Source organism: Erinaceus europaeus, chromosome 2 (genome assembly GCF_950295315.1).
Source record: "Erinaceus europaeus chromosome 2, mEriEur2.1, whole genome shotgun sequence".
Taxonomy (NCBI): Eukaryota; Metazoa; Chordata; class Mammalia; order Eulipotyphla; family Erinaceidae; genus Erinaceus; species Erinaceus europaeus.
Genome location: NC_080163.1, coordinates 55,012,822 through 55,028,584, shown reverse-complemented (window position 1 = coordinate 55,028,584; position 15,763 = coordinate 55,012,822). Strand labels below are relative to the sequence as shown.

Here is a 15,763-nt window from a genome sequence, read left to right as displayed (position 1 = left end):
AGCTTCGTTTGTAATGCATTCCTGGATTTCATCAAAATTCAGAGCCATCCTAGTCTTGCTTCTTCTCTTCAAACGTGACTAATGGTTTTCTGGCTTCTGTTTGAACCTCCCACTGAGGTTGACCATGCTGCTTGTCAAGGCACACAGGTCAGTAGCTACACAGCTGGCTGGTCTACCTCCTAGTATCAAATTCTCTTTGAGATTCCCACTCACCTTTCCTTTGGACATACCAATAGGCTAATTGTTTCTCAAAGTATCAAGTAGAATTTTTCATATTATGGTTCACTAGACAAATGCTTACTGATCATGTCTCTTACAGCATAGAAACTATGGTCAAATCTGAAATAAGACAAGTGATCAGTAAAGTAAATCTGGCAGCCAGTAGTGGTGCAGCTGGTTGAGTACACATGTTACAATGCTCAAGGACCCAAGTTCAATTCTCCACCTGCAAGGAGGAAGCCTCACTAGTGGTGAAGCAGTGCCTCAGGTGTTTCTCTTTCTCTTTCCTTAGCTATCCCCAACCCTTCTCAATTTCTCTGTCTCTATCAAATTAATATTTAGAAACAAAGAAAAGTGAATTAAAAAAAGAAAATTAAATCTATACACAGATGCCTACTTAGATAACATTTTTAAAATGAAGCAAAAATAAAAATAGAAACCCTGAATCTTCTTTTATTTTTCCTCCAAGAAATATTTGGGTCTATATCTTATTGGATGTGTTTTCTTATAACCTTGTACTCTTCATCATATTCTTTGGAAGAAAAAAGATATCTGCCATTAAAAATACTGATTTCTAGAAATACTCAAGATGTATTCAATCCAATGCTAATTCATTCTTTTCCTCAAACGATCAATTGTGTCTCTTAAATTTGGTTGAGGGCTTTTTTCCAGTAGCAGGTTTTTTTTCTTTTCTAATTTTAATAAAGGTGCTAAACTCACCAGCTGAGAAATGTTTATTTGCCCAGGAAAAAAATATTGTCTTAGATCTTTTGAAAAAGAACATTTACATCCTGATAGTCAATTAATAGTCACTTAAGTGTACCTGAATTGGCATTTGCATGGATTTTGAGTTATGGGAAGGAAGTAGCTACAGCTTTTATTCATAACTTAACTAAATCTTTCTAGATTATTTAGCAGAAATGGTACTTTGACTACCAGCCCTGGAAAGAGGCACTTGCAAATGAAAGAAAGACCAGCTCTTTGGGACACGTCTTTTTAAAAATGACTTGTCCATATTTGTCCATATTTTCACTTCATGACATCTGTTTAGATCTATATATAAACAAAGTTTATGCTATCTTAATTCAAAATTGATTGGCAGAGACAGTTTTTAAGTGGCGTGTATCGACTGATAGAAGCAAAAATAATTTTCTGAAACAGTATTCTACAAATTTTATTAAATAGAAAATGAAGTCCAGGTAGTAGCCAGAGAGGAAAAGGCTCCCCCCACCATACTTTTTGAAAATTTAAAGTTGTCATTTTTTCAGATAATCTAAGAATAACCTTCACAGGAAAGTTTACTAGGAAGTCAAGATGTAGCAGACTATCTGGAAGAATGCTTATGTGTTTGCTCCTGCTTAAATAGGGTTTTGAAATATCTGATCCGTAGCAGTTACGACACTGAGATAATGAGGGCTGCAACAAGCATTTTAATAATTAACTTTTACCAAATGTCTGGCTCTACTTGAATACAAAGTGCATTGCTCTTTGTTGTTGTTGTTGTTGTTCAATTGTTCAAAAATGCCTGTGATAGTGTTCAGTAGATGTAGGCTTTATTTAATAGTCTATGTGAACTGAGCTCACATCTGTACTTAATTATTTATTTACTTATTGTCATTAATGAGGCTTCACTGCTCCAAGACAGCTATGTGAAAGTGAGAGAGAAAGAGAGAGAGAGAGAGAGAGAGAGAGAGAGAGAAGGAAACTGGCAATGAAGGTTGTCCCAAGTTAGGAATTACTTCCATGTAGTGAACCAGGGATTTGAACCTGGGTCACAGCATGAAAAAGGAGGTACCCTCTCAGGTGAGCAAACTTATTGGCCCCATTACATCTATTTTTTATTGAGTAATAATAGAAATTAATTGATCTTTTTTCTGGAGTATGAAGAGGAAGAAGCTGAGTTATCACAATACTAAGATTTCCATCATCAGTCATCAAAGTCACTTTCTTCACTTAAGGAAATTCAGTCTCTACCTGTTTAAATGACTTGCTTAGAAACAAAGAAATAATAACAGGATCAAACTGAGAAAACAAGCCAGCAACTCTTGGTTTAGTGTTCCTTTCATTAGGTTAGTGGTTGTACAGATAAATTATGTCTTATTTATTTCTTACACTTATCCCTAACAAAGGTAATGGAATATGCCTGTTGATACAGAAATATAACTCATGGAGACATACTCTATAAATAAATATGTTCACTTTGTGCAATTATGCATGAATATCTATTCATGCAATGAAAACAAAAGAAAAGAAAAAAAAAGCACAGAAAGGCAAGTAGAGGTTTGACAGAGCCCACAGTTGTCAGATTTTGGCACTATACCAAACTGTGTGGCTCTTTCATTTCAATAAGCAAGACCATTTAACAGGTGAGCCCTGTGCTCACACTTCCCATAATAGACATGCAACTCCACACTTTTTGTTAACCATTAACAACTGTTCTATAGAAAACTTTCCAAGTATTCTGAGTCAAAGAACAAAGGGAAAGTTAGGGAGGGTGCATTTACCTTTTAGGTTGTCTCTTTGGTTATTTATACTTTGTAAACTGGAAAATTAGGCTTTGGAACCATCATTGGGTGGCACAATATATGGATATGTAATCTACTTCTTTTCCTCCACTCCTTCACCCCCTTATTGTTTTATTATTATTAATACTTTTTATTTAACCATAGCACTACTCAGCTCTGGTTTATGGTTATGGTGGTGAGGAGGGGTGGGGAAGGAGATTGAATCTGGGACCTTGGAGCCTCACACATGACAGTCTCTTTGCATGACCATTATCCTATCTACTCCTGCCCTCCACTCTCCTTTTTATGGGAAGGTTAGAGTCTGAATGTATCTATTCAGCAAGGAAAAGGAACTACCGTAAATCTAATAAATTTCTATATTGCTGTAGCTTTGCAGCATATTGTCACTTTGGTGACAGATAAGTTGGACACTTAAGTTGGTTCTAGTTCTTAAGACTATGAAAACCTTCATTTGTATCTTATGTGGTGAAAGAATTTGTTTGATTCCCTCTCCCATCCCTACCCCAAGACTTGTGAATCTCGTTTTCTTGTTTGAATATTCTAAAACTATTTCCTTAAAAGAAAATGAATAGAGAAGATACCATTCTTTGTCTCTTAAACTAGATGGTAGGATACAGCAAGACTATCATTAACACACACACACACACACACACACATACAAACACACACGACCTAATCAAATTTCGAATTGGCAAAGCTTTTAGAATTGATACAACTTGTACCTGAGTATGCAAGATGCCTTCAGTTGATTTATGTTTGTAATTACCTAAGTAATGTTTTATTAAGAAACTCAAAATATAAGTAAGCAATATAAAATTATGGGCTCCTTGCACATGTCTCTCCCTGTTGCAATCTTTCCAACAAGAGGAGTCTCTCTAATCATGGCTCTGATGAGTTATCCCTGGTGAGCACAGCAGAAAATTGAGAACTGTAATTGGTTAATCAAATCAGAATAGGTACTAATCACCAACTTGTCTTCTGTTTCTAGTCCTTTCTCTGGAGAAATGTATGCTTTCTTCACTGACTAGTGCTATGGTAGTCATTTTTAATTTTTCTCACTGGATTTTGATGAGCAAAATATAACCATGCATTATGCTGGGAGTATATAAGATTTTAACCCATATTGTGACACTTTCAGATGTAGTTGCCCTGATGAACTTTAGCTAGTTTTTAATTTTTGTTCTTCCTTCTAATCTCTATACAAGTACTAATTTGAATTTTTTTTCATATGATACTCAGTATTCTTTTAGTTGCAAATGGTGACTGCAGGCCAAACTGGTCTGAGGTGAGAAATGAAAAAAAGAAAAAGAATTGGTGTTGTTGGATAAATAAGAAGTTCCAGGATCTCACCTCCCTAGAGCCCTATCTCACTAGGGAAAGCTAGAAACAGCCTGGGGATATGGATCAACCTGTCAATGTCCATGTCCATGTGCAGCAGAAAAGCAATTACAGAAGTCAGACCTCCCACCTTCTACACTCCATAAAGATCTTTGATCCATACTTCCAGAGGGGAAAAAAAATAGGGAACCTTCCAGTGGAAGGTTGGGGATACGGAGCTCTGGTGGCGGGAATTGTATGGGATTATACACCTCTTGTCAGTCATTATTTAATCACTAATAATAAAAAATAAATCAGGGCTATGGAGACAGTACAATGATTATGCAAAAAGACGAGAAAATGAAGGAAAACAGTACAATCCATGAACTAAAGGGCAGTGAGGTGACAGTGTAGGACTGAAGTTGATATTGGACAGGAGTTATGGCTAGATTATGCAGGGCCTCGCTGGCCATGATAGGGAGTTTGTAACAAGAAACTGCTAGAATTTTGTGCAGGTGAGAAATAACCTGAATTGCAATAAAAAATAGTATGCTGTCTACTGTGGAGAGAAATGACTATGGAGCAAGTAGAACATTGGTTAGGAAGGAGTGGCTATTTTCCAGGGAAAGCTGATTGGTTGCTTGGCCCAGAATGCATATTTTGAAACTTATGAGAAAAGATCAAATTAAGAGGTCATTCTGGGGGAGATGGAGTTCTAGGACACATTGGTGAGATTGTCTGCCCAGGAAAGGCAGGTTGGTGTCCTAGTAGTATATTTCAACTTCTGTCTATGAGTGAAATCATTTCATATTCATCCTTCTTTTTCTGACTTATCTCACTTAAAATGATTCCTTCAAGTTCCATCTAAGATGAGGTGAAGAAAGAGAAATCACCATTTTTAATAGCTGAGTAGTTTTCATTGCGTCTATATATACACTACAACTTTGTCAGCCATTCATCTGTTGTTGGACACCTGTGTTGCTTCCAGATTTTGACTATTACAAATTGTGCTGCTATGAACATCGATGCACACAAACCTTTTTGGATGGGTGTTTTTGCTTCCATGCCCAGCAGAGAAGCAATTACAGAATCCAGCAATTACAGGGTCCATACTCCCAGAGGGATAAATAATAGGGAAGCTTTCAATGGAAGGGATGGGATATGGCCTCTGGTGTTAGGAATTTTATGAATTGTACTCCTCTTATACAAGAGTCTCATCAATCATTACTAAAATATTAATAATAATTTAAAAAGAGAAGTTGAAAATAAGAAAATGAAACTGGAACTTTGACTGGGTTTAGTGTATTGCATCAAAGTAAAAGACACTGGGGTGGGCTGGAAGGGGGAGAAGGGTCCAGGTCCTGGAACATGATGGCAGAGGAGGACCTAGAGAGGGTTGAATTGTTATATGGAAAACTGAGAAATGTTACACATGCACAAACTACTGTATTTTATTGTCAACTATAAACCATTAATCACCACCCCAAATAAAGAAAAAAAATCTGCTGGTCAGTAGTATAGAGTACCAGCCTGGACCCTTGTCCACTGCTTCCAGTCTGACCCTTTTGTTTCCAGTCACTCAGCTTTCCTTCCAATAAACCTGTCTTTGGCTTTCAAAAAAAAGTCATTTTTTTTTCAAGTAGAGAGAATACGTTTTCTGGTAGTTTTAGAATGTGAGAGTAAAATCAAGTTACCTGGTCCAAATGACCATGAAGTTTCTGGAGCCATTGACTGAGAGGGGTTGCAGTAGGGAGGAGCAGTTTTGTTGTTTGGGTAGGAAATGAAGAGTTAAGTTTGACATGTTTTTAAGTCCTGTGAATTAAGATGTCATACAGAACATCTGAGTCTTGGAAAGGCTTACATTAGAGCTACAACTGTGTATGAATATATTGTCAGTGACTAAACAAAGTGGATGTGATTTTACAAAAAGAAGGAAAGAAGATGGAACCCTGCCAAGTCAACAGAGCCTTATATTTAATATTTCAAATAAAAGATTAATCCAGATTGAAAATATAGAATTGATAAAAGTGGAGTCACTTTACTTGAAGTTAGAGTAGGGGGTCAGAGTCTTGCATATCAAGTCTTGTCCACATAGCTTTCCCTGACTCTGAAATGCCCCCTGGGAATTAGAAGTTAATATTAGAGTCTCTGAAGAACAAATATTGAAAAAACATGGAACAATCCTTCTATTCTGGTGATCTGTCATTACTTTCCTGGCTGCCAGGCATATGTATTTGCCCCACATTGACCAAGGTATACAAAGGCTCAGGCTGAGTTTTATGGTTCTGTTATGTAGATGACCAGATTCAGTTTCTTCTTGGTAAGATCTGATTAGAAAACTAGCAGATGGAATTATAGCATTGCAGAGTTGGAAGTGAACCCAGAAATCATCTCTCTCAGTCCCTTCTGTTTAGTGAGAAGTGTATGATAACTCAGAAAGAAAAAAAGGCTTTTGCTTAGGGCAAGCCCAGAATAAAAACAGTGTTTTCTCTTCCAACATTGTCAGATTTACTACTTGTGGGATAAGGCTCTTTAAAAAAAATAATTACACAGTTAAGTTTAGAGAGTTGATTTAGCTGAGATGGTTGAGTACCTGGCCATAAAGTATATATAAACTATGTAAGAGAAGGGATAAGGTGAACCTGATTGAGTGCACCTGTTACAGTGCGCAAGGACCTGGGTGGGAGCCCCTGGTCTCCAGCTGCAGAGGGAAAGTTTTACGAGTGGTGAAGTAGGGTTGCAGGTATCTCTTGGTCTCTCTCCCTCTCTGTCTACCCCTTTCCTCTTGATTTCTGGCCAGCTCCAATAAACAAAGGTAATTTAATAAATTTCAAAAAATAAAGTATATAAGAGATACTTTTGGTAGTTTGAAATCCAACTCACCTTTGGAAATTCTTAGCCTAGATTCATGAATGGCCTTCAAATAATCACAGTCTTCCATAAGATCACATTTGAATGTGCATACATATCTCTTTTTATTTTTTTCTGACTGTAGATGTCTTAAGCATTTATTAGGTTCTCAAAGGGTTATGTGATTTCCCACCCTTCAAAAAATGATTTTTAAAGAGAACTTGAAAATCCTCATGGGAGTAAAAAGAAAAAAATAAGTAAACAAATTACCATGGAGTAATAAGTACCTGAATGTTTTACTCTTCAGGAGATCAATAAAATGTAAAGAAATCTATATAACACGCAACTGTGCCATAACTGAGTATGCCAATTGATTTCTGCTCCAGATATAAATAGGAAGCTATGATTATTCGGCATCTTTTTAAGTAATAAGAACTTTTATTTTTCTGTATTACCTTTTTATCTGAATGTTATTTTATTCTCCATATTAGGACCCTGTGGGCACTGAAAACCAACTCACTCATGCCTATTTCCTGTAATGGACGAACTTGATGCTAATGTGAGGTATGTTACATTTCTATACCTATTGTGCTGTAAACTGTGGTCATTGATACTATACAGTCTCCAGAAAACCTGTTATGATAAAAATATAAAGCCAATGGATATGGATTGCCTTCAAACATTTCATATATGGTCAGGAATATGGTAATGCCTGTTTACTAGTTTTTCTCATTTCTGCATAAATAATAAACATTGCCTATAAATTTGTCTAAATGCTTACACTAAAAATCTGCACTATAGGAGATGGTGGTACATGAAAACAGAGGATACATGAATATATATTACCATCCATAACAGGAAGAAAGATGTATTTAGATGGGGGGAAATAATTGACATTTATCAGTACACCTAAATTGTAAATGTATAACTCAATAGATTATTATTACGGGGTGTAAGTTTACTTACTTCTGTTTTCAACTAGATCATTCGATTATGTGACATGATGAATGTATTCGGTATGATTAAACAAAGTTAAATGGCTTTTGTTTTATGTTACTATAATTTCCTGCGACCCTTGAAGATTAACTAGTAGTATATCTCACAGGGAAGTTTTTTTTTCAGATTTTATTTATTTATTTATTCATGAGAAATGATAGGAGAGAGAAAGAACCAGACATCATTCTGGTACATGTGCTGCCAGGGATCAAACTTAGGACCTCATGCTTGAGAGTCCATTGCCTTATCCACTGTGCTACCTCCCAGACAACTTTTTTTTTTCTTTAAAGGCATGCTGCATTTTATTTGGCACAACCAAATAGTGCAGAAAGAAAATGGTATTTAATAAGAATTAAACTTTATTTTTTTAGAATGCGAGGCTGAGGACTACCCATAGATACCATAGCTGGGAGAGATTCTAAAAAATACGTTGTGTATGCAATCATAGGAACTCTTTCTCTTTCTTGAGACCTGTAGAAAAGCAAGCTTCTCCCAGTCTGCCTCTTTCTGGGAGTATGGACCAACCAGTCAACGCCCCTGTTCAGCGGGGAAGCAATTACAGAAGCCAGACCTTCCACCTTCTACAACCCACAATGACCCTGGGTCCATGCTCCCAGAGGGACAGAGAATGGGAAAGCTATCAGGGGAGGGGGTGGGATATGGAGATTGGGTGGTGGGAATTGTGTGGAGTTGTACCCCTCCTACCCTATGGTTTTGTTAATTAATCTTTTCTTAAATAAAAAAGAAAAAAAAAAAAAGAAAGAAAAGCAAGCTTCTGGGCCACTGTAGAATGCTGTGACAAAAGGGAAATGTGAAGCATTTTGACAGAAGTAATAGTATAATGTGAATCAAACTACAAAGATATACTATCACACGAATGTAGAAATTCCTTAAGGGTTGAATGTGTCTCATGTAGGATCCCTGGCATGAAGTGAGTACTTAATAAAGAGCTGTTGATAAGCCACCAGTCATTGCTGATTCATTTACTTCAAATAGGCTTATTTCAGTACATCAAGCTATGCAAAAGGACTCTGTATATTTAGCAATAAAACATTTTATGTTCTCAATAGAAGAATTGTAGACTTTGTACTTATACAACATGTTAACTTGGTGCAGTCTTGGGACTTTAACACATATATTTTTTTTTTATAATTGTTTTTTTTTTTTATTTAAATTTTTAATTTAAGAAAGGAAACACATATTTTTTAGGCTAGTGTGATATGTTTTATTTTCCTCTAAAAGTTTATGGTATTATCTTCCCAGAAGAAGTATAGTGGAATCTAGAGATTTCAATTCTTTTTTTGTAAATTATACGGTCAAAAGCGAGCAATATTAATTGTGATAAATCATGAAATTGTTTTAAGTCTCAGACACTATCAAACTGGATTAGCACTTCTTTTCTGATAGTTTAGATTTTATGATTCCTAGCATTTCTAGATTTTCAAAATTTATTTATAATAACACTACATTCTAACAGCAGAGGACAATTCAATCAAATGAACATTAGATATCTTTCCTGTAGCTATAGATGCTATCACTCCCCAGATCTTGTCTCTGGACAGTCCCCTCTGTTGAGTTTCTAACCTGATCTCACCAACATATGCTCATCTTCATCCACACCCCCGTTATACCCACAAAGTTAGCAACATGAAAATGCCACAGACTTTCCACCCATTTCCTCCTCAGTACAGTCTCTCAGTGTCCACAATAAGGGACATTTCTTAAGCTTATATATTCTCAAATTGTATACACAGACCAATAATACTCTGTAATGATTTGGGGTCATTTGTAGTTTTAAGTAAATATTTATTTCAACACAAGTTTGTTGTGATGAACAATACTATTTGCCATTTGCAAAAATAAGGCTTAATTTTAAAATACATTCATTTTAAATGTGAAATTTACTTAGAGGGGAAGAAGATGGTGGGGGATGAAATGGATAAAAGGGGGTTGAGTCTATGTATAGTATTGACTAGAAACTTGACTTTTGTGGCATACATGTTGTTGTGTTTACATATGTTGACTTGCCTTGCTCTGCATGTGTAACTTATACAGTAACATACACAGTGTGAACCAATGCTGCTGTGTGCAAAAATTATTTTAAAGAGTAAATTTATGTCAAGAAAAGTATTATGCAATTTGGAAACATTAGTAAATGAATGTGAAAAAACACAGGGGTACTATGCAAATGATTAGGTCCTAGAAAACCATGTTTGTTTGTTTTTTTAAAATTTATTTATTTTGGAATTAATGTTTTACATTTGACAGTAAATACATTTTAATGGTTAATTAATTAATGTTTTACATTTGACAGTAAATAGTTTGTAGATGCATAACATTTCTCAGTCTTCTTTATAACAGTACAGCCCCCACTAGGTTCCCTAAATATTTCTTCAATACTCCACCCAATATAAAAATAGTATTATAAAATAATATCAATACATTACTAAAGATGTAAGAAAGTGATTATAATGCACAGTCACATACACTGTATTAACTGTAATCTACTGAGGGAGAGCTTTAGCCCCGACCAAGATTTTATTTTATTTTACTTTAATATATATATATATATTTTTTAAATTTTTTATTTAAGAAAGGATTAGTGAACAAAAACATAAGGTAGGAGGGGTACAACTCCACACAATTCCCACCACCCAATCCCCATAACCCACCCCCTCCCATGGTACCTTTCCCATTCTCTAGCCCTCTGGGAGCATGGACCCAGGGTCGTTGAGGGTTGCAGAAGGTAGAAGGTCTGGCTTCAGTAATTGCTTCCCCGCTGAACATGGGCATTGACTGGTCGGTCCATACTCCCAGTCTGCCTCTCTCTTTCCCTAGTAAGGTGTGTCTCTGGAGAAGCTGAACTCCAGGACACATTGGTGGGGTCTTCAATCCAGGGAAGCCTAGCCAGCATCCTGGTGGCATCTGGAACCTGGTGATTGAAAAGAGAGTTAACATATGAAGCCAAACAATTTGTTGAGCAATCATGGATCCCAAGCTTGGAATAGTGGAGAGGAAGTGTTAGGGAGGTACTCATTGCAAACTCTAGTGTACTTCTGCTTTCAGGTATATATTTTGCAGTAGTTTATGGATACGTGTGCACAAAGCTCTCTCTCACAGAAACTGGTGTATATCTAGGTTATGGGACTTTGTTAGAAAGTGAACTACCTGAGATGAAATTAGAGTGTACTATAAAAGGAAAGGTCTCACCCGAGTAATGAAGCTGAAGGGTTGTCATTCCACACGTGAAGTCTCTGGACACAGTCTGAGGTGAAGCATGTTGAGGTGGCAATCGTTGCTTTGGTTAGGTTGTGATCGGCAGATGCAATATTATTTTATGCATACGGGAAAGTGGGCCCTATCCAAGGGTTCCAGGACTGGGGGAAGTAGGGGCTCTATAGTGAAGATGTGAGGTTCCTGCTGTCTTAGGGTTCAAAAAGACAATCAATAGTTAATATTATCATCACATTATTATTATTTGTTATGGTTTGCTGTACAGTACCCAGTATCTTGTATATAGCTGTGCAATTGGAAGCTTCTAATCTACTTGGTCTAGGCTTTTGAGAGAGTCCGCATATCAAATACATAGCCTATATATTAAAAAGATTCAGTTTGTCTTTTGAGAAACTTTGAGACATACAATTGATTTCCCCCTCTCATATTAATTAACTACTGATTTATATGTCTACATTTTGCTAGGAGTGTACATAAACACCATTCCCACCACCAAAGGACTGTGACCCATCCTTCCCACCCACTCCCACCCCGCACTGGCCCAGGAAGCTACATGTCTACCCCTCACCACTGGGTTTTTACTTTGGTGCCCTACTTACAATTTGATCAGGTCCTGCTTTTAGTTTCCCTTTCAGATCTTCTTAGTCAGCTTCTGCTGATGAGTGGGATCATCCCATACTCATCTTTATCTTTCTGACTTAGTTCACTTAACATAATTCTTCTAGCTCTGTCCAAGATGGGTCAGAGAAGGTGGGTTCATTGTTCTTGATAGCTGCATAGTATTCCATTGTGTATATATACCACAGCTTTGTCAGCCACTCATCTGGTGTTGGGCACCTGGGTTGCTTCCAGGTTTTAGCTATTATGAATTGTGCTGCTATGAACATAGGAGTATACACCTCTTTTTGGTTGGGTGTTATGGAGTCCTTGGGGTATAACGCCAGGAGAGGAATTACTGGGTCATATGGAAGGTCAATGTCTAGCCTTCTGAGAGTTTTCCAGACTGCTCTCCACAGAGGCTGTACCAATTTACATTCCCACCAACAATGTAAAAGGGTTCCTCTGTCCCCACATCCTTTCCAGCATTTGTTGCTGCTGTCCTTTTTGATGTATGCCATTCTTACAGGAGTGAGGTGGTATCTTAGTGTTGTCTTAATTTGCATTTCTCTGACAATCAGTGACCTAGAGCAGTTTTTCATATGTTTGTTAGCCTTTTGGATCTCCTCTGTGGTGAATGTTTTGTTCATTTCCTCTGCCCATTTTTGGATGGAGTCATTTGCTATTTTGCGGCTAAGTTTGCTGAGCTCTTTATATATTTTGGTGATTAGTTTCTTGTCTGATGTCTGGGATGTGAAGATCTTCTCCCATTCTGTGAGGGGTCTCTCTGTTTGTTTAATAGTTTCTTTGGATGTGCAGAAGCTTTTCAATTTGATGTAGTCCCATTGGTTTATTTCTTCTTTAGTCTTCCTTGCAATTGGGTTTGATTCATGAAAGATGTCCTTGAGGTGTATGTGGGAAAGTGTTTTACCAATGTTTTCCTCTAAGTATTTGATTGTTTCTGGTATGACATCTAGGTCTTTGATCCATTTGGAGTTGATTTTTGTTTCTGGTGAAATAAAGTGGTTCAATTTCATTCTTCTGCATGTTTCAACCCAGTTTTCCCAGCACCATTTATTGAAGAGAGCCTCCTTTTCCCATTTAATCCATTGGGCCCCCTTATCAAAGATTAGATGCCCATAGGTGTTGGGATTTACTTCTGGGCTTTCAATTCTGTTCCACTGGTCTGAGTGCCTATTTTTGTTCCAGTACCATGCTGTTTTGATTATGATGGCTTTATAATATTGTTTAAGGTCTGGGAGTGTGATGCCTCCATTTCGGTTTCTTTTCCTTAAGATGGTTTTGGCAATTCTAGGTGTTTTCAGGTTCCAGATAAATGATTGTAGTGTTTGTTCTATTCTCTTAAAGAAGCTTGGTGGAACTTTGATGGGTATTGCATTAAATTTGTATATGGCTCTGGGGATAATATTCATTTTGATGATATTTATTCTTCCAATCCATGAGCATGGGATATCTTTCCATTTCTTGGCATCAGTTTCTATCTCCTTGAGTAGCGACTCATAGTTTTCAGTATACAAGTCTTTCACTTCTTTGGTCAACTTTATTCCTAGGTATTTGATTGATTTTGCTGAAACAGTAAATGGGAGAGATTTCTGGGTGTCTTCTTCTTCAGATTTAGTGTTTGCATAAAGAAATGCCACTGATTTTTATACATTGATTTTGTAGCCTGATACCTTGCTATATTGCCTAATAACTTCCAGTAATTTTCTACTGGATTCTTTAGGTCTTTCTATGTATACTGTCATATCATCTGCAAATAGTGAGAGCTTGACTTCTTCCCTTCCAATCTGTATCCCTTTGATTTCTTTCTCTTGCCTGATTGCTATGGCAAGAAATTCCAATACTATGTTGAAGAGTAACGGTGACAATGGACAGCCCTGTCTAGTCTCCGATCTGAGGGGGAATGCTTTCAGCTTCTGTCCATTGAGTATGATGTTGGCTGTAGGTTTGCTATATATAGACTCCACTATCTTGAGGAATTTCCCATCTATTCCCATTTTTTGTAGAGTTTTGAGCATGAATAGGTGTTGGATTTTGTCAAAGGCTTTCTCTGCATCTATTGAGATAATCATGTGGTTTTTTGCTTTGCTTTTATTGATGTGGTGAATGACATTGATTGACTTACAGATGTTGAACCAGCCTTGCATTCCTGGGATGAATCCCACTTGGTCATGATGAACAATCTTTTTGATGTGTTGCTGTATCCGGTTGGCCAAGATCTTGTTTAATATTTTGGCATCTATGTTCATCAGAGATATTGGTCTGTAGTTTTCCTTTTTTGTTCTGTCCCTATCAGCTTTTGGTATCAGGGTGATGTTGGCTTCATAAAAGGTGGAAGGGAGTATTCCTGTTTCTTCAATCTTATGGAATAGCTTAAGATGTATGGGTATTAACTGTTTCCTGAAAATTTTGTAGAATTCGTTTGTGAAGCCATCTGGTCCAGGACTTTTGTTGTTGGGGAGATTCTTAATAACGGTTTCAATTTCTTTGTCTGTGATTGGTGCATTTAGATTTTGTAGTTCTTCTTGGTTTAGTTTTGGAAGTGCATAGGTTTCTAGGAATTGTTCCATTTCTTCCAGATTCTCTAGCTTGTAGGCATATAGTTCTCTATAGAAGTTTCGCAGGATTCTCTGGATTTCTGTGGTGTCAGTTGTGATATCTCCTGCATCGTTTACAATTCTATTAATTTGAGTCTTCTCTCTTTTTGTCTGGTGAGTCTGGCTAGGAGGTTGTCAATTTTGTTTAATCTTTCAAAGAACCAACATTTGGCTTCATTGATCTTTTGTATGGCTCTTTTATTTTTGATGTTGTTTATTTCTGCTCTAACTTTAGTGATTTCTGTCCTTATGGTTGCTTTAGGGTTCCTTTGTTCCTCTTCCTCTATGTCCTTGAGGTGTGCAGTAAGGTCGTTCATTTGGGCTTCTTCTTGGTGTTTAATATGTGATTGTATGGCTATAAGTTTCCCTCTCAGTACTGCTTTAGCTGTGTCCCAAATATTTTGATAGGTTGTGTCTTCATTTTCATTAGTTTCCAGGAACATTTGAATTTCCTGTTTGAGTGAGTCTCTGACCCAGTGGTTCTTAAGGAGCATGTTGTTTAGTTTCCAAATTCTATGTCTTTTAATAATTTTCCGTTTGTTGTTAAATGTTAGTTTTACTCCACTGTGATCTGAGAAGATACTGGGGATGATTTCAATGCTCTTGAATTTATTGATGCTGTCTTTGTAGCCTAACACGTGGTCTATCCTTGAGTATGTGTTATGTGTATTTGAAAAGAAGGTGTATTCCAGTTTTGGGGGTGGAGGAGTCTGAAAATGTCCAAGAGGTCTAGTCTGTCAATCTCTTCATTCAATTCTCTTGTATCTTTATTGGTTCTCTGCTTTGTTGATCTGTCTAAGTGTGAGAGTGGGGTATTGAAGTCTCCCACTATTATTGTATTACTATTGATGTATTTTTGAAATTCTTTCAGTAGATGCTTAATGTATTTAGATGGTCCCTCGTTGGGTGCATAGATGTTAATAATTGTTAAGTCTTCTTGGCTGATTGATCCTCTAATCATTATGTAATGTCCTTGCCTATCTTTTATTACTTTATTTAATTTAAAATCTATCGTCTCTGAGATGAGAATGGCTGTTCCTACCCTTTTTTGTGGACCGTTAGCCTGTATGATAGTTTTCCATCCTTTCACTTTAAGTCTGTGTTTATCTTGTTGTGACAGATGGGATTCTTGCAAGCAGCATATGGTTGGGTTATGTTTTCTGACCCATCACCCCACCCTGTGCCTTTTGATGGGTGAGTTTAAGCCATTGACATTTATTGATATTCTGGATTTAATGTATTGTAGTGCCATTGTTCTAAAAAACAATTTGTTTACTCTGATATATTGCAAGTATTATAGTGATGTTCTTGTTTATAAGAGGTCTTTTAGTACCTCTTTCAGGGCCGGCTTGGTGATGGTTGCCTCCTTTAACTGTTGTTTGTCTAAGAAGGTTTTTATCCCTCCAT

The 15,763-nt window shown here is 36.8% G+C and overlaps 1 protein-coding gene across 1 annotated transcript in view; it reads left to right on the top strand.

Annotated features, from left to right (window-relative positions):
- HTR4 (5-hydroxytryptamine receptor 4) overlaps window positions 1-15,763 on the top strand; it is a 218,111-nt gene that overhangs the window by 15,852 nt on the left and 186,496 nt on the right. The window contains exon 2 of the mRNA XM_060180702.1: window positions 7,403-7,475. Coding sequence (XP_060036685.1) covers window positions 7,450-7,475 — 26 coding nt within the window. The 5' untranslated portion in view covers window positions 7,403-7,449. The remainder of the gene's footprint in view (window positions 1-7,402; window positions 7,476-15,763) is intronic.